Source organism: Mastacembelus armatus, chromosome 6 (assembly GCF_900324485.2).
Source record: "Mastacembelus armatus chromosome 6, fMasArm1.2, whole genome shotgun sequence".
NCBI lineage: Eukaryota > Metazoa > Chordata > Actinopteri > Synbranchiformes > Mastacembelidae > Mastacembelus > Mastacembelus armatus.
In genome coordinates, this window is record NC_046638.1 from 3208945 (window position 1) to 3233844 (window position 24900).

Below are 24900 nucleotides of genomic sequence, written 5' to 3' on the forward strand. Positions count from 1 at the left end.
CTGTAGATCCTATGAAATATATATTGTGGTGACCAGGCTGTTATTGCTTTATTAATCCCTGATGCAGTTTTAAGATTTAAAGAGACCATGTTTGCCATTTTAATGCACCTAAAAATAAAAACATCCCTCATAACAGCATATGGTACGAGGGCATTGGGGATTGTGGTCACAGGTCACACTCCAAAATGTTTATCCTTACACACCCTTAGGTTTTCACTGTGGACGGTGTAGAAAAATATCAGTATAGAGCCCTGCATGTGACAACACTCCCTACTGCTTCAGATATGCATTAACTATTAATGCTGCTGGAACTATCTCTTTACAAGTAACTTCACAGAGTTAGTAGAGGAACAAAGATGGAGTTTATCTTTTGAGGCCAGTGAATTCCCAGTATTCACTTTGCACTTTAATTATTAGTTTCATCATCTCTTTTTGACATTTCAAGGGTATTTTGTCCTGAACTTCAATTAATTTTTGACCCTGATTTCAACTATGCTCATTATCTCCATATAAATATGAAATTGGTCCATGTGACCACACCTCCAGAAACTAAAGGGCCTGCTGCTGACAGTCTTTGAATGTTCTGTACTTTGAGGACTTTACAGACAGAGAGAAGCACAGGTTTTATTATTTTGTTATTCTCAGGGAATTTTTTTATTCTTCTTATTCTCAGGACGTGTAGACTTTTTCATACAAGTGGAAATGTGACTCTGTTCATTTTTACAGCCACGACTTTATTGGAGAGTTCAGCACCAGCTACAGAGAAATGTCCAGAAGCCAATCACAGTTTCATATCTATGAGGTGATTTCCTTTACACACACACGCGCACACACACACACACACACACAGACATTCATTTTTTTACTGTTTCTGGGAGCGTTTCACTAACTTTCCTGCCAACCTTAACCCTAAACCATTGAGTTGTCAGTGTTTGTCAATGAATGAATTTATTAGTTAACATTGTAAACAGGTTTCAGTCCTCAGAGTGTGACTAATACCAGACACACACACACACACACCAAACACACAGGTTTCTGCACTTTCAAGGATTCATTATTTTGTAGTTCCTAGCCTTATCTCAGCCCTGACACATATTCAAACCCTAACCCTAAGACCAAGTCTTAATCCTCAGACAACCTATGAAGGAGTGAGACAGATAACCCCATCAAATTTTGTGATGTTAACCAAACAGGTGTCAGAAGGTTTTAAAGAGTGGAGAGCTGAGCTGTGGACCCAGGCTTTATTATGAATGTTATTAACAGCAGTTTGTCAAGAGAACTTCAGCTGGAAACGAATAAAAATATTTATTGAGGGTAGGAACAAGACAAGAATGAAAGCAACCTTGACAGAGGATCAGAGGAGGAAGAAGCAGTAGAGACTCAAGAGCAGAGGAAGAAGAGCAGACTAAGAAAATATGTCTCAGACTGTGTTATTGTAACAGACCTGCTTCTGCATTTGAAAGCTGGTATTTACATGTGTTTGTTTTTGTGTAGATCTTGCAGATTAGGAAACAAACCTTATTAATTTTTTTTTTCTATGTTGGAGCTTAAACTCTACCAATAGTAACATTTTACAGCAGCTGCAGAAATGGCACAAACTTTATTTTCAAAGTTGTAAAAAAAAATGTATTTGTGTATAGTTTTCCTCACACAGTGCAGCTCAGGATCAGCGTCAGGATAACCCGAACATAATGTCCCTCGCTCCTCTTCTCGTGACACCCGGTCTCTTCTGTAGTGTATATTGCATTTCTCTGTTTCTGGGCTTCAGAGAGACGACACAGCTCCAGTAAAACTAAAACAGGATATACACAGACACGAGTTGGCAATGGACTGATCCATTTCCTGTAGAGAATATCCTCCACCTGATTGAAGTTTTATTGAGGGTCTAAGTAGAGCCAATATTTTGGTTTCAGTTTTGTCCTATTTCACAGTTTTTTCTACAGATTTAGATTCAGATCATTGACTCATTCAGAAGTTTTTTTACTTACAGCTCCATATTTTAAGCCATTATACAATCATACAGTGACTCTTTGATTATTTAATATGATGCTGTGTCCTGGGTGAAATATACACTATTAGCCTAACACCAGTTCCTTAATTAAAAGACTGGCTCTCTTGGCTTCTATGCTCAGTGCAATTCACTGACTGGTCCTTTAACTTCTCCACCAGCTGTGTGTGAGTAAACCATAAATCACTGGTCAAGACTTAGCGAAGATGCTTATAAAGCACAATTTGAATCACTCGTAGGAGCTTGAAGAGCAGCGTGTTCTCGCCACGTGTGTGACGTAACCCGTAATCTCAGACCCATGTTGCCCTTTTAAAGTCAGCTCTGTGCTGGATTGTGGACTGAAAAGGTCCATGTGACCAGGACATTCATTATCAAAAATAAAATTAGCCATGTAGAAATTAATATTTTGTTGAAAACGAAGCATTTTTAATGCTTTTAGTACAGTCTGACCTTTTTTAAAAGCCAGGTGTAATGGCTGCTAAAATAAAAGAACCGCATCATATTGAATTAAAGTGAATAAAAATGTGCTGACAGAAATTCTCTATAAACACATTCAGGATTCAGGTTATTTTTCCTGAGAAGTCCAGGTCGACTGAACAAAGGTGTGAGTCAGGATTTCTGGCTGCAGCTGTCAATCACCCAGACACAACAAAGTAGATTCAGGTTTGTGTTTTTCCACAGGTGCTAAATCCAAAGAAAAAAGGAAAGAAGAAGAAAAAGTACCAAAACTCAGGAACTGTGAGTCACTGATGTTTTTTTTTCCATTGTGACACCAAAGCTGTACTTACGCTGAAGGCCTGCAATTCCAAATTGCTATTCAGAGCTTAGGTCGTTTGTTTTCTTTGTCAGTTTTAATCCAATCGGTAGTGACAATAATATCAAATAGACAGAAAGCAGTGCCAGGGAAACACTGATATAATATATTTGATCACCTGTGAACCTCTGTTATTTTGTGGTTTCAGTTGGTGTAGACTTTTTTATAGCTGAAATACAAAACAGATGTGTTTGGCTTTTAATCTTCTCTATACATCAGGATCTGTTTTCATTGGACAGCAACGTTCATACAATGCAAGTTGGCACTGAAACAGCCAAACTCTCAATTAAGACCCATTTATCAACTGGGCAGCTGCTCTGTATTCTAGAGTTGGAGTACTGGTTGTCTTCTGGGCCTCAGGGTGCTGTGTGCACTGCACTTGAGTGGAATTTGGAAGCAGCAGTAAGTTTTTGCCCCCAGGTGCTTTGACAGGTTAATGTGGCCATGCTCCGAGCAGTGTCTGCTGCTAGCACTGAGCGTGAACCTTTAGATTTATGGAAGTGGGAGGAAGGAACCGGCCGGAATGAAGTCGAGTCTTTCCAAATTTAGTTATTCATGTATCCCATTATTATTAGCACATAACAAATAACTTAATATGGACATGTTTATTTACATTAATGTTTACAGCAAACATCTTGTTGCATATTATTTGTAACTGAGCTGACAAGCTGTTAGAGTGCTCGTCCATGAGGAGCAACATTTCACTTCTTCGTGTACACGATGCACAAACTGTACGTGTGTGATTGTGCAAAAGTGATCGCTGTCTGATTCCTACACTTTTCTGGTTGGAAGGTCACCCTCCTGTCCTGCCTGGTGGACACCGAGCTCTCCTTCCTGGATTACATCAGAGGCGGGTAAGTTCACAATAAGCAGCAGCAAGTGATTCTGTTGTGATTAGGAAACCTCAGTTCGCTCACCAATAAATCCAGCTGCAATTGTGAGGTAGTATAGACTGTGGAGACTCTGATAAGAGGTTTGTGGTACTGTTTATCTTTCAGCTCCAATATTAAGACAGGCAGCTGTTGATAACCTGCTGCTTAATTGCTCGCTGCTTCATACTTTGAAACATGCTGTGGTATAATTAAGCATGAGTGATGAGTCCACGTTACTCCTTACGTGATTTATTTTGTCTTGTAGGACTCAGATTAATTTCACAGTGGCAATTGATTTCACGGCATCAAATGGTAAGTGTTTTAACGTTTTGCTCTTATCAATGAAATCCCTGAAGTCTATTGAACAGATAAAGGTTTGATGGTTAAGGACAGATCTTCATTTGGTGTGAACTCTTGGCTCAAAGTTGGACAGTTATTTTACACTTTATCTGTATCTTCAAACTTCAGAGCTTTTGTTATCCCAAGTTTGTGCCTCAGAAAGTTATTATTCCCACATTATATTTTCCTTTCAGATTGTTCTCGCTAATGTAGTGAAGGTGTATGAAGCCCTGCAGTTAAACCGTTGCACATTTGTCAGTGACAACAATTTAACAGCAAACACATAAAATGAGTGATGCTGAAGCCTTTTTGTGCCTCTCATTACCTCCTTGTTTCCCTCACTCATGACTTATCCTCACATCCACGTGCAAGAGATTACGAGATGCAAGAAAAGGATGTGAGGAGATTTGCATCTGCATTTATTGAAACTCTGTTCGGAAATTCATTGTGTAATTAATCAGGTTATGATGACAATGATTTTTATTTGTAGAAACTGATTATGAGTATTATATATCTTTTAGAGAAATTGGAAATTCTCTAAATATTTCAAGTCAGAATATTCTTTCAGGACATGTGACCTGATAAAAACTGATATTTAATGAAAAGGTTTTTACTGTTGTATTATCCATGATACATGCTCCAGTGATTTGAATCAGAACAACCCAAATCTAAGTTAGGTGGTGATATTGCAGCATCCAAACAACACATTTCTAAGAAATGGTCTCTTGTGTCATTGCTCAATCCTCCTCCAGGCAGCCTCCTTGCTCCTCGCTCTTTCCTCCTCCAAACAGTATTTAGGGAACTGAGATGTTCTTCGTCACAGACAGCAACAATCTGTAGGTCACTTGAGGAACGAGAACATGTGAAAGTAATGAGAAGCACCTTTTGTCACAGAGAAGTGATGTTCTCATTTTAGAAAGAGATGATTTAGCATTTTAATATATCTAATACGATTTAGGAGAACTGGGTATATTTCTTTACTGTCATCTGATCAGTTTCCAACATTCCCATCTTTGAGAATGGCTGAAATAATGGCAGTATTATGCATATAATAGTATAATTACATTATTTCTGCTTTGTGTTGGCAATAAGAACCAAGCTGAAGCTTTATTTTGAAGCCCAGTGGGTCATGTTGGAAAATCCACCAGCAGATGCTTGTGTCAGACGATGACAGCTGTCTCTTTAATGATATTGCACAAAGTAGTTCATACACATTCATTACATACTGAAGGATAAAGCTGATGATTTACCACAACCAGTCGAGGCAGATGGCCACCCACACTGAGGCTGGTTCTGCTGGAGCTCTCTTCCATTAAAGGGAGTTTTACATCTCCACAGTCACACAGTGCTGCTCATGAGGGGCATGTTTGGTTTCTATGTGTCTATATACAATTAAATAAAAATGTTCTATGATATTTTTCTTCTAATCAAAACACATGAATCAAAAGACGTGATTACTACCAAATATTGTTTTTTAACCCAAGTCTGAGTGTGATGTTTTTCTTCCTTGTTGTTCAGAAACTATTAAAACATATCACTGAAACTCATTTGCATGAATCCATGCAGTAGTTTATTTTGAATGTGGTCTGCATAAACCATCCCGCACTCATTAGCACACCAAATGTGAATTAATCCACATCTCAATATAGTCCCCAACAAATGCACTGTTTACTCCTGTTTCAGCAATGTTCTCCAAAAAATACAGCAGCTGGTTCTAGGAAACTACTGAGAAAGAATGAAACTCTGTTTTTAAAGGTTGATGTTATCAGTAGCAATGACGACAATAAGAAAAATATAGTCCAGCTGTATCCATAGTGGTTCTGCCTTTTGGATTTGCTTTTATTTATTTTTATCTGTTCTTTTTGTTCTGTTGTTGCATAAAAGAAAGGCAAGACAAATGAAGCTACCGCTGAACCAGTTTCATCTTTCAGTGATTGTATTTTTCACTGTCAAGAGCAGTTTCTTGTGTTCATGAAAATGAAAGACACAAGCCTTTTGCTAATGAAAAACTTTAAATTCTATTTTTGAGTAATCACATCTACTCATTAATTTATGATCATGGGTAATAAGTTGTCAGAGTGCGAGCAGGTCGCTGATGCTCAGCCTCTTAAAGGTGTGGTAGCTAATTTGCAGTGGTCTGAGGTTTTGAGGCAACCACTGAGATTATTTCCGCCTCCAAAGCAGCTGTGCCTCAGAGAAATGTTTGTGTAACTAAAAACTCCAGTGTGTGTTTTTAACCCCCTTCTACCCACTCCCCTCCTTTTTATTTTAATATGACTCACAGCCCAGGGGGGCACGCATAATTACAGTTTGACGCTGATGTGTGTTTTATTGTGTTGAATCGTTCACAGGCAACCCTTCCCAGCCCACTTCGCTCCACTACATGAGCCCATACCAGCTGAACGACTATGCCATGGCACTGCGGGCTGTTGGAGAGATCATCCAGGACTATGACAGCGACAAGATGTTTCCTGCACTGGGCTTTGGTGCCAAGCTTCCCCCAGATGGACGGGTGTCACACGAGTTTGCCCTGGTGAGGAGATGACTTTGTCCTGTTTTCGCCTCCTCAGTCTTCTATCCATTTATCCCTTTCTCTGTCTTTGCTCAGCTACAGACACCATACACAGCATAACATAAACTGCTTTATGGCACAAAACGTGAACGTGGAACTGATCTCCCAGTGCTAACGATGCTAAAAGTTTTCTCTAAGTGGTGGCTGATGGTCATAATAAAGTCCGAATGGAACAAGACTTTACTGCCATGCTGGTATCTCTGTGAGGCTGTGATTACACTCAGCTTTGCTGTGAGCTAAATGTCTAAAATGCTGATATGTAGCAGGAATAATGTTTACAGTTAAACTGCACTAAAAACAGTCCAGCTGAGTCTCACCTGCATTAGTTTTGTGGACGAGTTACTGTATTTATGTTGTGTAAAACATGAATTTTCAGGACAGAAAACAACTCTAACTGAAGAAAATAAATATTCTCTTTGGGACATGAAGCAGCAGGGGTTGGTGAAAAATGTGGTGATCATTTTTTAACAACGATAAGATTAGAACTGGCATTATCAGAACAAATTCAAATCTGGCTTGTCCCCAACCTGCTGTTGAATATGGGACGTAGAATAAATCATTTAATGGCTGTCATGCCAGCAGATGCATGGAAACAGAGATGACTTGCAAGTAAGATGAAAAGTTATACTGGAATCATATAAAAACTCTCTGTAGGTAAACTGAAAACACACAGCATGCAACCAGGCACTTTCATACAGTGATGACCAATCGTCGGCAACAGTTTATTAGTGGGTGGTGAACGCTGCTGTCCAAAAACATGAACAAAATTCAGCCAGCCTGTGCACGTTGTAGCGATTGAAGCCAAATGAGCTGTTTAGTTTTTGGCTGTAAACAAACAAGTTTGACTGTGCAAAAGCACCACCTTTATTATGTTTATATAGTTATTTGCTGCAAATTGTCAGTTTAAGTTTTCCTGGAGTGACAGTGATGGTACCACTTACTACAGAATTACAATTGTCTACACATTTATAGACACATATAAAATTACACCATGGTATGATCTTGTTTTGCTAATGTATGGAAAACCTGCAAGTACCCATTAATTAATAATCTGTGCCCTTCATTCAGCACTATCCTCATTCAGTCTTGTATATTTTTAACTTTTTACCATCTATTATCCATCTGTTTGTCCCTACCACTGCCAATGCCAGGAGCTCCGGGGCTCTAGACATCCTGAGCACTACTCATAATGTACTCCCTGCTCTACTGTCACTTCCAGATGTTGCTCCAGAGGCATTTACAACCCTTACAGCTAGTCAGCGTTAAGTAACAGCCTGCCAAGAGGCACCAAACCTTAAGACGTGCACATTTGTATTAATTTCAGCATTAAGGATTTTATCCAGTCAGCTCTTAAAGATGATGAGTACAGCTGTGCAGCCACAGTGGGAGAAGGCCACCACTGATTCCAACATAATTATGCAAGCTCCATTTACAAAGCAAAGGAGTCTCATGTGCATTGTTCGTACTTATGAGCGACCAAGTCAGCCAAGATGGTTTGTTACTGAGGTAATTAGAAAGCCCAGAACATATGGGTTTCTTAAAGCCAGTCAACCAGACATCAGTTTAAATATCTTTCCAAGGATGTGGTGTGCAGTGATACATGCTTCAGGATATTTTTAACTGAAATGCTATAACAAACTTTTACAACTTTCTAATTAAAAAAAAAAAATAGCTGCTTGACATTAAATCAGTGGAAGTGATGTTTTATTTACTGGTATATGGTTCATGTCCTAGCCAGTGGTGCAGTAAACAAGAAGGTGGCTGAAGTTATAGTACTGCAGATGATCAGCACCATCCATACTTAGAAAAAATAAAGCAATTTTACTTTGTTTAATTTGTCTTTCTGTTTTTATGCAGAATGGTAATCCACAGAACCCATACTGCAACGGTATTGAGGGGGTATTGGAGGCCTATTACCAGAGTCTCAAATCTGTGCGTCTCTATGGACCCACACACTTCTCCCCTGTTATTAACCATGTGGCCAGGTAGGTCCACTATAATCAAAGCTCGGGATGTGGAACATGTAGAATGACGCATTTGCAAATATGCTTGAATACAATGCAACTGTGAGATTTACAGTCCTGCAGGAACATTTCTCAAAACGCTAGTCCTGAAATTTGAGCTGTGTATGTGGGCTGCTGTACAGTAATTTATGAAGTAAGACTTACAGTAAATACTGATTACACTCACAAAATGATCACAGCCGATCACTGAAATGAGCAGTCTGCATGATAACTAATGATGTGCTGCAGACGGCACCAGAGGAAAAAAATCCCTTTAAGGATGAGCACACATTTTCCTGTGCTGGTTTATTAAAACAATCTAAATCTGATTAACAGAGACATATGGACCCTAAAGTGCTGCTACATTTTTAATGATGCAGGAGGTTATAAGTGCAAGAAACTCCTTTTCCACTGTTTTAAATATTTAAAACAAATAATGTACACTACTAGTATAAACTAAAAGAAGCTATCAGAAGCGCTTTCCCATGTTACATGAATAACCACTGATGAAAAGCAATGCCCTGTTCTGTAGTACAGTATTTTCTGACTTCCTCTTGGCATTTCCTATTACCAAGTCTTCTCTCATGATCTTCATGACTGACTGTAACAAGCACTTTTCCCACCTTTCATCACTGGTTTTCAAATCCCATCGCTCTCTGACTACCATCCTCCCACTCAGCCTGAGAATAAATGCATTGTTCACTGCTCATTTCTGTCGAGCATCTGACTTAAACCCAAAAAGACATCACCGCAAAAAAGTGACACAAAGTCACGAGTGTGCGTAAGACTGTTGTTTAACATGGACTCATCATGCATGACATCCCCTAAAACATTTCACTCTGGTTTATATAACAGAAAGCTACATAAAGTATTAGTTTAGAGTTAAATAAACTAGTTTGAAAGTGTGTCAGTATAAATTCATTTAAAATACATATAATTTGTTAATGATTTATTTATTGCTACCATTTTTCATAAGAATTAATGATATTTAAAAAGAAGAGGGAAAACGTCTATTGAATATTTGTTATACTACTGTATACTGTATTTGTACAGTAGAATAATTTGAAAAACTACCTCAATTGAAGCAAGAGAATGAAAATTAAAATAAAAGAAAATGTCACATTATGTAATAGATGAGAGAAAAAGAGCAATTTTACATTTTGCATTACCTACATTGACAAAGCAATTCCCACACTGTCATTAGAGCATCGATCTTCAGTAAAATAAAATTGTTTTTATTGATCTCTGAAGCCTAATATTATGTAACAAGGGTAATTGCAGCAGCAAAAACAGGGTGTGAAACAGGGGTGCATTAAAGGACTACTCCAACTAGTCAATATTGTACTTCCATAAAGGTGGACCTGAGCAACACAAATGGGGGAAATGGTCAGAGCTAAAGCAGCAGAAGCCAAAACAGCCTCACTTTTATATCCTTGGTATAAACCGAGCTACAAATACACTGGTACCTACTGTGTATATCCTATAATACAGTAGGATTGTTATTAGGCAATTCCTAAATATCTGTAAAATCTCATTTAAAAATCTGTAATACTGTGTCTGTAATATAATAAAATGTTCAAGTCAAGTGTTTATGCATGATGAGGAAGTGCAGGGTTTCTGCCTGACTGTTTTGTTTGAGCTAATTTCTCCCCCTATGCCAGGTATGCGTCAGCAGTGACAGACGGCTCACAGTACTTCATCCTGCTTATCATCTCCGATGGCGTGATCACAGATATGGCACAGACCAAGGAGTCCATAGTCAATGTATAGTACCGAATCTTATTTCACCTCAGTCGTTGTGTGTTTTGTTGCTCAGACTTTGATGCACAGACAAGTCTATGTATGCATACAGCAGCCGTCCACGTCCCGTACTTTAACGTTCATTCAGCTAATTTGTCGTAAAACGTGAGGAGGTCCAGCTGTGATTAAGCCACTAATGAAGATCGCAATAAACCACAACACGAAAGGGAGAATATGAAAAGCAGTCAATCTGCTGTGCTTCTCTTTAAGTACATCCCTCTCTCATCCTCACTAATGAGGGGAGTGAGGGATGAGGTGGGGGGGGGGGCGGCCTGGTCATCCTCCCGTCTCCTCCCCCACACCCAACAGTCCTTCTACATCCAGCTCTAATAACTCTGCGTTCTAATTAGAGTGATCAGAGTTAATGTGTGTAATAATTTTGGGTGAGCTCATATATTTGCAGCCTCAGTTGCCTGCTCTGCATTGCTCAGCGTCACCACCCCATTCACCCTCCCTTTGCTCCCCGTGCCTCCATGTGATGTAATGTTATCACAGAGTGAGATTTGAGAGTAATTATTTACTAGCTGGCGGAGGATTCATGCCCCTCATATCCCAGGCAATTTGTGCATCCTTCTAATAACCACAGAAAGTTATGAAACACTGAAAAACCTTCATTCATCATTCATCGCTCGAACTGTACTTCACTGTCCCACTCGGCTGTGATTTAATAAACAATATTGCGAAGCAGGGCAACAGTTCAGCTGCAGACCAAGATGTAAATGGGAGTCATTTTTAAACTGTCAGGCTTTGAGAGATTTAGACAAAGTTGTAGAAGCATGAAATTAAAAACTTCAGAACTGGCCGGACAAAAGGCTTTAGGAAACCTGGTGCTGAGGGCAGATGGATTTTGGACAAACATTGATTTTCTTCACAATGACATTTCATTTTCTTTTGAGCTTCCTTTCTATGGGCTAGTAATTTGTGGGGTTATTTCACTGACTGTCTGCAGCGTTTAAAATAGTAAATTGTGAAAAGAATGAATTTTGCTCTTTCCCTACCTTTGATGAGTCTGGTGTGTCTTCTTTCCCCATTTACAGGCTGCATCTCTGCCCATGTCAATTATAATAGTTGGTGTTGGACCAGCAGAATTTGATGGTAAGTAGGGTGAAGATCATGAATGTGTGTGTGTGTGTGTGTGTGTGTGTAGGTGTGTGCTTATTTGCATGCAGTAATCCTTCACTACTTCCTGTCTTGCCTCCTACATGGTGCCACTCTTCATCTCACCCTGGTGCCCTTAATGTTTTTCTCTCCTCCTCCACTTTATCTGAGGTTAAGTTGATGTGAAAATTGTCATTTAGACCAAAGGTGGCTCTTCTTTCCTTATCACTCTCAGAGAGAACTTCACAGAGCAGTTCTCCATACAAACAAATTCATACTCATGTTGAGCAACTATCCTGCAAAGTCAATGAGATTCAGTGAGTATCTCACTTATGAAGTCAGTGTGAACAGTTGCGTGATGTCCTGATGGTGCACATCGCTGGCCCTGCCTACAGATATTCTACCGTGTTTCCCCCTGTGTGCACAATTGTGTGTGACTTACAGCCCAATGGCTACACATTCAGCAATGCAAATTTTGGCATGAGTGCACAGAATTTGATATGGTAGCTTTGACATGGTGGCTCGAGCCTCCTGACAGGGTGTGACTGATGTGTTTCTCTCATTAGAAATGATCGAGCTGGATGGGGACGAGGAAAGGATCTCATCCCAAGGACGATACGCAGAGAGGGACATAGTTCAGGTACAGGATATTCCCAAGGACATGGCTGAGCAGCTCTGAGGCTGTTTGCTCAACAGAATGTCTCCAGAGAAATGTGTGATTTATGATTAATGGGAGAAGGTCATGGTGCTTGACCTGCTGCAATGCTTTGGTTCTTGGTCTGCTATTTTTCTGTCTCGTCCCCGCTGCCTCATTCCTCTAAACTATAGCCACCTTTTCCTTTTTGTCCTTCTGTTCCGCTCTTCTTTCTTTCTTTCTCTTACCTGTTATATAAGCATTTAATGTCTTCTTCTTTTCTTTTTGCTTTCCTTTCTCTTCTTTATTCCTGACCTGTCCTTGTTTCCTCTCTTTATCATTTACTCTTTTATTCTTTCCTGTCCTTTTTACTTATTTCCTCTCCTCTTCAGTTTGTTCCTTTCAGAGACTACATTGACCGGCGAGGAAATCACATCCTCAGCATGGCTCGTCTGGCTAAAGAAGTGCTTGCTGAAATCCCAGACCAGTTCCTGTCCTACATGAGAACCCGAGGGATCAAACCTGGGCCCTTGCCACCTCCTTACACCCCGTGTCCACCACCAGCCATCCATCCCCTCCTTGCTAGACGGGTAAGCCGAATCTAAAGGCTGAGGCCTCGCTCCAATGCCAGCTGGTCATCTCTACTGGCTTCTACTCTCTTCTCTGCTTCTTCTTCTTCCTACTCTTCACTGGAAGCTTCTGAGCACATGGCAAGCCTCGCCTGCTCTCTCATGTTGCACTTTCGTGAACATCTGACTGTGAGCGGTGATGCAGAAAACCCCAAGTAGGAAACTTCCACTTTTTAGAAAGGACTTTGGACCAGGATGATGGCAGGGGGTTTGAAAGGTCGTAGTGGAGGTCTGAGATAATCTAACTGCACCAGAAATAATGAACTGGACAGAAACTGAACCCTCACAGCTGAAAGGGTCTAGACTGGGGACCTTTTACTGAAACACTGTTCATCTGTTTGCTTTTTCTCTGTCCACTTCCTCTACGGTTCCTAAAATCATGTCTCTTGATATAAATGTTTACAACATTGAGGACTGGAGTAGAGAAAAAAAGTTCAGGAGGGAATTTATGCCAATCAATGTGAAAACCGTTTCCTATTTCCTAGTTTTCAGCTTCAGAAACTGGAGGTTGTGACTTTGTACATTTAGGCTGTGGTGCCACTTCTTCATTACAGAGTGTTTTTGTTTTTTTAATAAATGGAGCATGTGCTAGTTTAAGATAAAGCATGCGCTGTTGTCCTGCACTCAGGGCCTTGTCCCTCCCACACAAACTCCCCAGCACCTCAACACCACTGCCACTGCCATAATCCATTAAGAACAAGCCCATCACCCTCCTGAGATCTTTCCATGTTCCTACTTTCTGCTCCAACCACCTGCCTTGACTCAAAAGGAAGCTGTGCTCCCTGGGAGTCTGGTCAAAACAAATGCAGCAGGGACTTGAACCAGCCTTACTCTTTTGTCACTTAACAGGCACAGTGTCCTCTGTGGGTTCTGGAAATGTGGATCTCCAAGCCCAGAAGTCAAAAACACACATCTCACTACCGAACCTGACTGTGTGTTACATTTTAAAGTCTTTTTATTTCCATGGAACAACATTGTACTTTTGAGGCATTGTTTTGTTTTGTTTTAAGTCTCTCTACCTCTCACGTTGTTTAGTATTGCCAAAAATGTTGGTTAAATATCAGTGTGTTGGTGTGTCAGTGATTTTGGGTAAGTCTGTACAGTTCACAGTTTTACCTTTCTCACTAAGTATTCACAAAATATTTGCCAAGATGTAGGTTGAGAATTATAGCACTTTGGTTGCTATCAGATCAGGTGACTCGCACCTTTGTGGTAGCAACACACTGTGAATATGTGCATAGGAATCAGTTCAATAGACCAAAATGCAAAGATGCTTTTCTTTTAACAGCTACCCACATGGATCAAAGTAGAGACTGTGAGCACAGTTCTTAGTTCTGTGTTGTTCAGCAGCATTATAACCAAAAGGTAAAGCAAGTAACAATCTCTAACCCTTAAGGTTTAGTTGTATGTAGCTGATCGTCTCCTTAAAGAAATATATAAACCAGAAAACCATCTTGAAAACTTTGTTACACGACAGCAGCTGTTTTCTGCTCAGATTCAATGAGTTACCACAGTTTCCAGTGGCAGTTTCCTGTTTCCACATTGGCTTGGCGCCTTTTGCAGCAGGTTAAATAGTATCACAGTGTTGTGCTGATTGGGGTCGTGTTCCTGTGGCAGAGCACGAAAAAGGGGGACAGAAAAATTACCTCAAGAGCAATGAGGCTTTTTACAAATAGCAAAATTGTCAACATTAAAATAGTTTTTGTATATTCTTGTTTTTGCTTTGTCAGTGGTTTGAATTGGCAGATCTCACAAATACCACTGAGAACATTAAATTGATGGTTCCTGCTCTTGTAACTACTAAGACAGTCTCAGTGTTGACTACAACAGCAGATTTGTCCATCACTACTCATTGGTTAAGACAGGAAAATCTCTATTCGCCAAAATATGAATAAATGCACAGCTTCTGTTTGTATCACTGTTGGAAGCAGCTGTAACTTCTGTGAATTCAAGCTAACCACAGCTGCTGTGCTCTGCAAAAGAATACACTATAAACTTTCCACTATTTGATGACCAAAATTTAGTTTTTTGGGCTACTCTTCCTTTAAAGATGAGGAAAAAATGAAACCCAAAACAGGTAATTGCACTGTCACTTTCAGCCAAGTTTTAGTGTGAAACTCAAACGCAGCCCTGCTGCCTAGAAATTAGCGTATAAATACTTTACAGTGTGACTAAGCAAAGCACAAATCATTTCCTATCAGGCAAGGTACAGCCACTGTATCCCGAGGCCCAGTCTGTAAATGTGTGAACGGTGTTTATACATTTACTCTGTATCTGTGTTGGTACAAAGAGCAGATGTTATCAATCCTTTTAGGGCCCTATTCAGTCAAGGAATCAATGTAAAAAGAAGGTTTACAATATTTTTCTAAACTCACGCCTGAAAATCATCATATACTTCTTGGCTGATGAAGCTTAATTGAACTGTCTACTTATAAACTGCTTGTGAAACATTTTCTTAGATATTTATACACTGAACAAAATTATGCCTTTTGTGTATTAGCCAATAGACTGTATGGGTAATGCTGCTTCTTTACTGTTATTATAAGTGTTACATTTTATACTGAGGCCTGTAATCATATTTAAATTATGACTAACAGGCCTTATCAATGTTTACACATAAGTTATTCATATTTAAATCATGAACGACAGGCCTGTATTTTTTATGAACGAATGGTTAGATAAAAACGTAGGTTTCATGTGTGCAAGATGTTTAAAAGTAGACCTACTAATCAATTAACCTCTGTAGCAACCTTTTCCACCAGATTTGACATATTGGTAATTGTAGCATCTCATCGTTTTCCAAGACTCTTCCCAGAAAAGCTGGTTATTCAGTTTGACTGAATAGGGTCCCTCAGTGTGGGGACGGGTGGTCTGACGGATTTTGTACTATTCTGTATTGTTGGTTCGTTGCAGGAAAACCCCTGTGACAGTCGGGGTGTTGAATTGCACAATGTAGCACTTGTCTGGTATCGGACTGCAGCAATACCACACTCAGCCTGGTATCAGAGCCGATAAAGCAGAAACCGTCTTTTTACGTGTACATGCAAATATATATTCTGTATATACTGTTTGTAAGTTTCCTGGAGAGTTGACTTGCAGCAAACTGCCGTGACCCTGTGGCTCCTCCTGAAAAACAAAGGCAGGGTCTTTCATTTATTTATCATGACAAGACGTCAACGTCACCCCACACCCACAGTCTGGAATATACTGTACATCCAGTATATATAATTGTATAGGAAACATGCATTACACCTACATAACAAGGCGCGGGTTGAGTGAAGACTAAGTGTTTCCTGCTTGCTTTCTCAGAGGAGCAGTGGTTTCAGAGACGAGGCCTGGTATATCTTACTGTTGTATCAGTAAGCAGCTTGTCTCGACTGTTTCTGCTGTGAGCACATTTCTAAGTCCCAAAGGCCAACCTGTCATGGGAGCTGTATTTTGTTTTCAGGGATTTGGAGGGAATTCCAAATGGATTGTTTACCTGTAGAAACTGGAAATTACCTGGTCGGCAAAAATCACTGCCAAGGCTGTGCCTAATCACAAGAAATGTTTTTTTTCTCTATTATTTACATCTGCATTTGGCTCTTAGTCAAAATGTTTGTATTGTAGTGACAGGAAATTGTGATATACATGAACCAGATTATTTTGTATTGGTGCAGTGGGTCATTTGAAAATAATGAATATGCTCAGGCTCTGGTGACTTTAGACCCTTTTTAGGGGTTTCTTCACCCCTTAAAAATAATAATAATAATACATTTGGCCTATTATTAAGTAACGTTAGATTTTGTGAACATGCAGGGGAAAGCAGAAGCAGGTGGCGATGAACTTCATGGTGGAGATTATAATCACAAACAGCCTAAGATGAAAAGTTGATGTTCGCAAATACAGATGCTGACTGTTCTGACTGTGAACATTGGGTCACTGTTACTGTGACTTAGAAGCTGTGTGGTTTCAGCTCCATGCTGTGAACATTGTCAAACAATAATAGCTGACTTAGCTGCACACTTGGCACTAATGAGCTAATGTGCAGTATTATAAAGAATTGCAATTATTCTTCATTAACAAGTTTCAGTTTTATGTTTACATAAAACATGACAGTAACTTGCCTCCGCATGGCTAATTAGTAGAGCATTACGATGCTATGCAGCTACACAGGAAAGTAGATTTACTTTGGAAATCTGTACTTCCATAGATGGATATACATTTTTTCCTCAAAGAAAACAACCAGAGAACCTGAGGAACCTGAGATTAAACGTGTGGAGAGACACAAGGCTTCGCAGGCCAGATAGCCAATTGCAGTCACCCTCTGGACGAGGACATGAAAGCTGTTTACATAGAAACCCCAAGAGTTGAGAGTCTTGACTGCACTGTGTGAAATCACTGTTCCTCTGAGTCCGTCAGTGTAGACCAAGGCGGGAAAACCATCTGCGCTCCCGTTGGGCAAACAGGCTCTAGTGATGTGGGCTTACACCTCCCTGCCTCCCACCACTCATCGTTCCACCGTGTCACTCTGCCAAGGCGGTGCCATGTCAGCATGCCAGGCCATGTGAGCGCCCATGTAATCGTCACACATATAACATAAAAATTGTTTACTTATATTATTAACAAAGTGGTTTAACTGAATGCTCGTGATTAATCAATATCCTGTTTTATCCTGATGTTTTTATAGCATGCATTACGTTTGCATGTGTAGATCTTTCTAAAAGAGATGCACCGGTGGGTTTAAAAATTGTAATATGGCATCTTTGTGTGTTATTTCAGAATATTTTAGAGAACTTTTTTGCCTTAAAATTCTCACTGATCAATCTTGGAATTGTGCATTGCCTTCAGATGTTTCTTTTGAGGACTGATTCGTTTTCTCTGATTTTTTTTTTTTCTTCTTTCTGTCTTTGGTACATTCATGCACAGTCACTCCTCTGTCAGACTCATCTCAGTATTGTTCTCATACCCAGTGGTTGAAGTGATGTGAATAAGAGGGAGAATGATTCGAACAGGAAAAATCTGGGCTGTCTCGCTCTGAGCTACGAGACAGAATCATTCAGCTGGAAGTAATGCCGTCCGGCCTCATACGGCTTTGTTTAAAATAACCATAGATCTGTGTTTTATAATAAACAGAAAGATTTCATCTGGCCAAATTTATTAATCCACTACTTTTCCTTTGGCCCTCATCTTGGATCTGAGAAGGATTTTACCTGACTTTTGCATGATGCTTCTGATTAACCAATTCAAAATTATTTGACCATTGATAAATAAAATTTACAAATTTAATCAGTTCATGAGATTAGTGACAAGATTGATTAAAGATTGATTTGAGATTGATTTAAAACAACTCTTTCTGTAAGAAGTGAAGTCTTTCAATAAATATTCATACCAAACTTTTTGTTCCTTCTCCTATTTGGGCTGCATGAAGGTATCCATAGTGTTAATTAATACATCATCAACATGTTCTTCTGTGTGGGGGGGTGTTGCAAAACACAGAAACATTTTTTCTTGTTGGAAACACTCCCCATGTTGATAGGCACCTGTCATGGGTGATGGTGCCAGTAGAATCTCTTCAAACAGAGCCAGCACACTGGAATAGATGTGTTTCACACCATTACACCTTTAAAGTGTTCATCTCAAGATCTAATTTGTTATAACGAGGTGACAGGCTGTCCCGTTCCAGACACTCCTCCAAACGTGGCTGTGAAATGCAGCCATAATTTGACTGAATTTGGAGAACAAAGTCACTCTGTTTTGCCTCCACTCCAATTGCAGCAGGAGCAGTAGCATTCAGCCACTGGCTGCACTCCCAAAGGTCAAGGCACATGGGATTAACATTTGAAAGCGATCCCACTCTGCTGTGTGCACAACATGTACACAATAATGAATGAGACCATGCATGAAAACTGGTCTCCAATAATTTGAATATGACTTTTAAATCCTTCTAAGAACAAACCCTCACAAACTTTGCATTTTTCTGTTTAGCTCTGGTGTGACAGTAAACCTCACTACTTAATGCAGGTTGGCACACGAAACGTCTCTGCTGCTGTAGGTGAAAGTTACCTCTGCAGGATGCAACAACAAGCAGAGAAATGAATGTGCTGCAGTTTTTCTTGACTGTTGGTGAAAACCTTATAGCTCTAAAATCCCAGTGTCTCAGAAACCAATAAACACAATCCTCTACCTAGAGGTCCATGAATTTTCTAGTTTATGTGAAGGCTTTGGGTTTCTGATGTTTTCATATGACAACAACAGCAGATATTGGTGGAAGAGTTTCTCTCTCACATTGAGTTTGGAGTGTTGCTAAAAATCCTCAAAGCCTTTTTACTTTTTACATTATATGACACTGACATTCTCTCTACATCGCATTTAATGCTGTCTCTGCTTTATTATTCAGTACCATGTGGAGCGTCACAAGAAACAAAGAACAGTGAGGTTTTTCTAGCAGAAAAACATAACTTCATGGTACCATCTGCTTCTTAGTGCAGGAAATCAGACTTCCAAATGTATGACCCAAAAAAAAAAAAAAAAAAAAAGGTTTGTGCAGAAAAGCGTGTGACGTGTGTGTGTGTGTGTGTGTGTGTGTGTGTGTGTGTGTGTGTGTGTGTGTGTGTGTGCACAGCCTCCTGTCTTTATAAATACACAGTCCAGTGTTGCTGTGTTAAATCTGAGGCTTTCATGCTGTATTATCTGAGTGTTGCTTCACTCAAATGTCCCGTGACAGATCCACTGAAAACGTCCAATGCTTAGAGACTGCCAACCCCACTGAATATGAATTGTTTGCCTCCTGCTCTTCAGAATAGCAACAAAACAATTGGTTGATGCTGGTGGGAAGTGATCCGACATGCTACGAGCGTGGGCTGCTTTGTAATATGTGACAGTGTGCTAATTACAGCTAGTACACTTTTTTTTTTTTCCCCATTCCAGTGCTATCCAAGATTTTAATGAGCACTCATTGCTATGTGCTCTGTATGTTTATTTGCATATGACTTTTTACTTCATGTTCAGTTATTATATTATTATGGCTGCCTCCCACTTGAAGCTATAATTTGAAACATTACTTGGCACTGTAAGCTCAACACAAAACGGTGTGTACTGTTATACTGCAAAATCACAACCAAAGAAAAACAATACGCTGCAAAAAGAGAGAGAGAGAATGTATGTAGTATTTTCTGGTAGGGATGCTAGAAATTCATTGACTGTCTAACCTTTAGTTGTGTAATACTTTTCATAGAAGTACAAATACAGAAATAAAATTACAAATAAAAAACAACAACAATAATAAAAGAATACCCAGGGAGAATAAAACTCATAGTTGTGCAAGAAAACTATTAAAATCACCCTAAGCTTGGAACAAAAACACAACATGGATAATTTGCAGGTGTAATCATTACTTTATTGTTTGAATTATTAAGTTTTAAATCATTTATATTACCAGTGAAGCGTAACTTATATGTAAAAGCAATTGCTCATACCGATTTGTGTCCACACTAGTGCTTCCAGGTTGTTGTTGTAGAGACCCCTGGCCACACTGAAACACATAAACATGAAAGCAGCTAAATCTTTTCCTCTTTGCCCTTTTTTTTTTAGTTAACAAGCAACAAAAACAGCGTAATTGCCAACATCTGGGACAGAGAGCCCAGACCAAGCTGATACTTTATGGTCCCAACTTCATCTAACAAAATAAACACAAACCCCGGTTAACAACAATAGGTTCTGCTGTGCATTCAACTATACTGGTATTTCAAATGAGTGATAACTGGGATAGTTTAAAGGAACTAATAGCTGACCTTTAATACTGACACACAGCCCAGACCCTCACTGGGCTGGCTAATCTCATTTTGTTTACAGTTCTGTTTTAACATGTATTCACTGAAATACAAAGCAGGCGTTTTAAGATTTACACCCTCTGGAGGCTGTTTTGGAAAACACACCTATTTGCGACAAGAATGAATGTATGAGTAAGACCAAAACGGAGAAAAAGAGAGTAAATATTGGACTTCTATTTGCCAAGTGACCAAAAACACAGCTTCAGATGAATTGTGATGTTCCTCCATGTCTGTTGGATGCATAAATAGGCAACTAATACGTTCGCCCTATCAAATTAAAAGATGCTAATACTAATATTAGCATTCAGTCACAGCTTGTTGCTTCTACCAGGAAAACAATACATCAACAATTACTTAAGAATCAATGTGATATTTTGTAAATGATTTTATTATTTTATTGTAAATTCTATAAATCATTAGGTACAACACTGTAAATTTATGTCTTATGTCTGTCAGACCCCACATCCTCTGATATGACACAAACATTTTTAACTTTTAATTATGCCCCTCAGGGAATCACATGTCCCACTTTTTCTCACTAGAGAGGCCACCTGCATTGAGCGCTAAGACTCTAAAGCAATAAAGCTCAGCATGAATCTAATATCACTTAAGCCGATACAGGGAGCTACTTGAGTCTCCGAGCTGCTGTTTCTGCCATTTTTATTTCCCTCACTGCCTGTTATAAACTCATCAACTGCAAGATGCCCGCATGCTGAAATAGGTGATGATGAGTAATGGAATAAGGAATAGTGTGTAAAATTCTGATGACACACACCTCAAAAACCCTGGAGCCAGCACACAAACATAGACCTGTCGAAAACAGCTTCTGTCCACTTGACTTACAGAGTACAAAGATAGAAACATCCTGGCAAGTACAAGGCTGTCTTGTACAAGTCCTAGGATGAATATGAAATATCTCTCCTGCTATTCTTAGGAGTGCATGGGGGGATGATGCTAAATATAACCACATCGTTTTGTGTCTGACTTTCTATTTTTACACACGCTGAGGTCTTCCTAGGCTGTTGTGGTCTGTTCTTAGTGTATTATGTAAGAAAGAAATCTTTAGATGCAGTGAAGTATTCCATCATCCAAACACAGACATTTATATTCTGATAATAAGAGTAAAAAGACAGATTGTGTTGTGGGGATTTCTGTGAACCAGTGTGTCTATTTTTGCAAAAACAAGCCTCCTAATGTGTGCTGGACTCTTGACAGGGTTAAACAGCCCAAAGGACAGTTGTCGGCCTGCTGTTAGCTCAGATGGCTGACAGGGAGGGAAAGGTAATGAATTGGTCTTCAGGGAGACGTGTCATCTTGAGTATGCAGAAGTAACAACATAAAAGCGGAAAAATGCTGATTTTCAGCATTTATGCATGTGCCTTGAGACAGTCAGCATTCACTGCTTATCCTCAAATAGTGAGATACAAGCCAGCGGAGCCTGACCAGGCTCTGCCTCTGTGATGTTGCACAGGCGTACAGCTCCATCAAGGCTCAGTTGGTGAAAGGAGAGCATGTAAATATGACAGCGCCATGGAGGATTTGCAGCTCTGCTTCAGAGCTTACACAGTCTTTCTACAGATCAGTGTAAACACATGAATGAATATTTTTAACATCAACGTAAAAGGAAAGTTGCATCAACAAATCAACATGAGTTTGATACCTTCAACAGAGGTTCAGGCTTACAGATTTTGGCATTAACTGCTTTAAATGAAAAATATTCTTCTCAGTGATGCTGCCACACGTTGGGCCAAATAATTTTGTGTATGTGAATTTCAGCTTGTTGTTGAGTCCTTCTGTCCCTAAGTGGAAAAAACATCAACTTTTAAGCACCAGAAAGTTTTATTTTTGACATTAACAGTTAATCAAATTAGTTTAGGGATCATTGTATTATCTGAGAATCAACACACTGCTGTTCAGCTGGATGCAGTGTTTAGTTCTCCAGCCGAGACATAGACTGCAGAGTCTTACAGCTCTCACCATCCCCATATAAAACCTGAATCATCCACTTTCAGCCATTAAAGTCAATCAAGCTTGGAAGCTGCTGTGCCTGCCCAGCAGCAAATGGCAGCAAGGTAACAAAGGCAGATTTTATTCCAAGGAATGTAAAACCCAGCATTACACATGTAAAAGTGAAATGCTGTAACAGCTGCTAACACATTAAATAACAAATTAATAAGCCGGTATTATTTCAAGGCTGCTTAGGATTCCTTTTGTTTCTCTAGCACTGATACTCCTGGTATTTATCCTATATTTAAAGGACATTGTTTCTGTTTATTAGTATATTTTTTATTTGTAGCAATGGCTGGCTAAATATTAACATAACTGTCAAGTAACTGGCAGCACTGATGCAATGTTTAACCTACAGTGCCATAATGGTGTTTTCAGCAATTTAAAATATTCTGTCTCAATCCTTGACAGTCAATCATTTTTTCTAAACTCAGCAGCATCTTACCTGTGTTTGATATTCAATAGGCAGTATTCAGCACTCAAGAGCCAGGGACAACATTTCAGGGCTAAAAAGATCAGAAAGTTCTGCCACCATGTCATGATGCATTTTAAATCAGAGGTCTGACTCTTCTTCACCTGCATAAAAACTGTTGCTTTCTCACCCTGCTCTCATTATGTCTTGTTCACACCACTGTCGAAACTTATTGTGCTGTAGCTGAAGCAGGAAGAGGGATAGTTGGTTTATTGTAGTGTAATCGTATCATGGGAAAGACTTTTCCTTACAAAAGGGAAGTCACGGGTGACTGACTTCACCTTGTCTCTGTCATCTGACCACCAGACTGGACACAAATATCAAGTGACATGCTCAGGTGACATACAACAAAGCTGCTCACAGACTCCCATCACAAATGCTGAGATAAATTGGGGGCAGAGTCATCTTGTGTCATTCATGCTGCTGTTTTTGTAGAGAGACAATATTAAAAAAAAAAAAAAAAGGATCAGAGATTTTGTTTTTACTTTTTAATATCTGCACATATGCTTTGTGCACAGTAAGATGAACAGGTGTAATAAATGATTAATGGTCAATTTACTGGTGGACCTCTGAAATATTGAGAGAGAGCTGAGCCATGAAATGCAATGTAAATGGATCTATTTATAGTGTAGCAGAGGGAGCCAAGTGGAACATGCTAGCTGGGGGTGTCTTGTTCTTATAGCTTTCAGAGGAAATGACAAGAGAGAAAAGAGGGGGAAACACATACACTACACTTTCATTTGCATGGAGAGCCACTTTTCATGGGGGCATTAAATTTTTAGATATAAACAGCAGGAACAGCAATAAATAATTTCCCCATCAGGAAGATGGAAACCCCCAGATCAACTGCCACATTCCCAGTAGCCTCAAATTCCTTTCCTACTTTGTGCATCAGATTGTTTGGGAGTTAAAAAGGAAGGGAAGTGACATGTGAAAACCTCTTTTTATTAATTCGGAGGCGAGAGGGGAGGGGTTTGGCAGGTTGTCACAGCAGCTGATCGGAGCAGGGGGGCTCTGTGATGAGCTCTGATCTCAACCAGCGGAGATCTGGATGAATAACTTAGTGCAAATCCTCTGATAACAGTAAGAAAATATGATTGTGTTTGCACCACAGATGTAAAAGCTTAGAGAAGACTGCAGGTTGAGTCCTCGTCACAGCTGCTGTTATTGCTTTATCACCAAGCTGTTTTGTCATAGCTGCTTGTTGCAGCTTGGTTTATACATACTGCAGTAACTACCTTCCACAGACTGCCAGAGGGCACTAATGTAGTTATTTAGATTTTACATTGCTGTTCTGTACACAGGTGCTGGGTGCTGAAGTAAACCGTGTTTGAAAATAAGGAATAATAAGGAAAATAAGGAACATTTCACATATACGGCTGTATCTCCAGCTAATTTAATTATTTATTAGTTCCTGCATTATTTTATCCATAACATTCACAAAATAGTGAAACTTTCCCTTCATGACAGTTTACTATTCTAATCACTCTTCTATTAGTTTACAACAAATTAACTTTCTGTTGATCTAATCCAACCTCCTTAATCCTGTAGTCATAAAAATGAGTGTATTATTATTGCAGGGTACTATATTATAGCAGTGTGGTAGTGCACTACCATCTACTGGTTATTTTGCCCAGTGCAAGTGTTTACGGACACTGGTATCCATACGAGACTCTCAAACTTCTAAAATCATCTCCTCCTTTTAAGAGCTTCTTCTTCTAAAGGGTCCAGATCTATGGGCTGATCCCAAAATGACTCTGTTACTTTTAACACATACAGTGTCTGTGACTATAATGTGTTAGAGTGACTAGTTCACTGACGTCAGTGAACTATCTGGGGAA

General features: G+C 39.5%; 1 protein-coding gene across 1 annotated transcript in view; it reads left to right on the forward strand.

The window, feature by feature from the left end:
* Nucleotides 1–12856, forward strand: part of LOC113132892 (copine-8-like) — a 40220-nt gene extending 27364 nt beyond the window's left edge. Inside the window, exons 11-20 of the mRNA XM_026311317.2 lie at nucleotides 727–802; nucleotides 2690–2746; nucleotides 3615–3676; nucleotides 3960–4006; nucleotides 6385–6566; nucleotides 8463–8590; nucleotides 10270–10372; nucleotides 11446–11503; nucleotides 12073–12146; nucleotides 12533–12856. Coding sequence (XP_026167102.1) covers nucleotides 727–802; nucleotides 2690–2746; nucleotides 3615–3676; nucleotides 3960–4006; nucleotides 6385–6566; nucleotides 8463–8590; nucleotides 10270–10372; nucleotides 11446–11503; nucleotides 12073–12146; nucleotides 12533–12745 — 1000 coding nt within the window. The 3' untranslated portion in view covers nucleotides 12746–12856. The remainder of the gene's footprint in view (nucleotides 1–726; nucleotides 803–2689; nucleotides 2747–3614; nucleotides 3677–3959; nucleotides 4007–6384; nucleotides 6567–8462; nucleotides 8591–10269; nucleotides 10373–11445; nucleotides 11504–12072; nucleotides 12147–12532) is intronic.
* Nucleotides 12857–24900: the final 12044 nt, after the last annotated feature.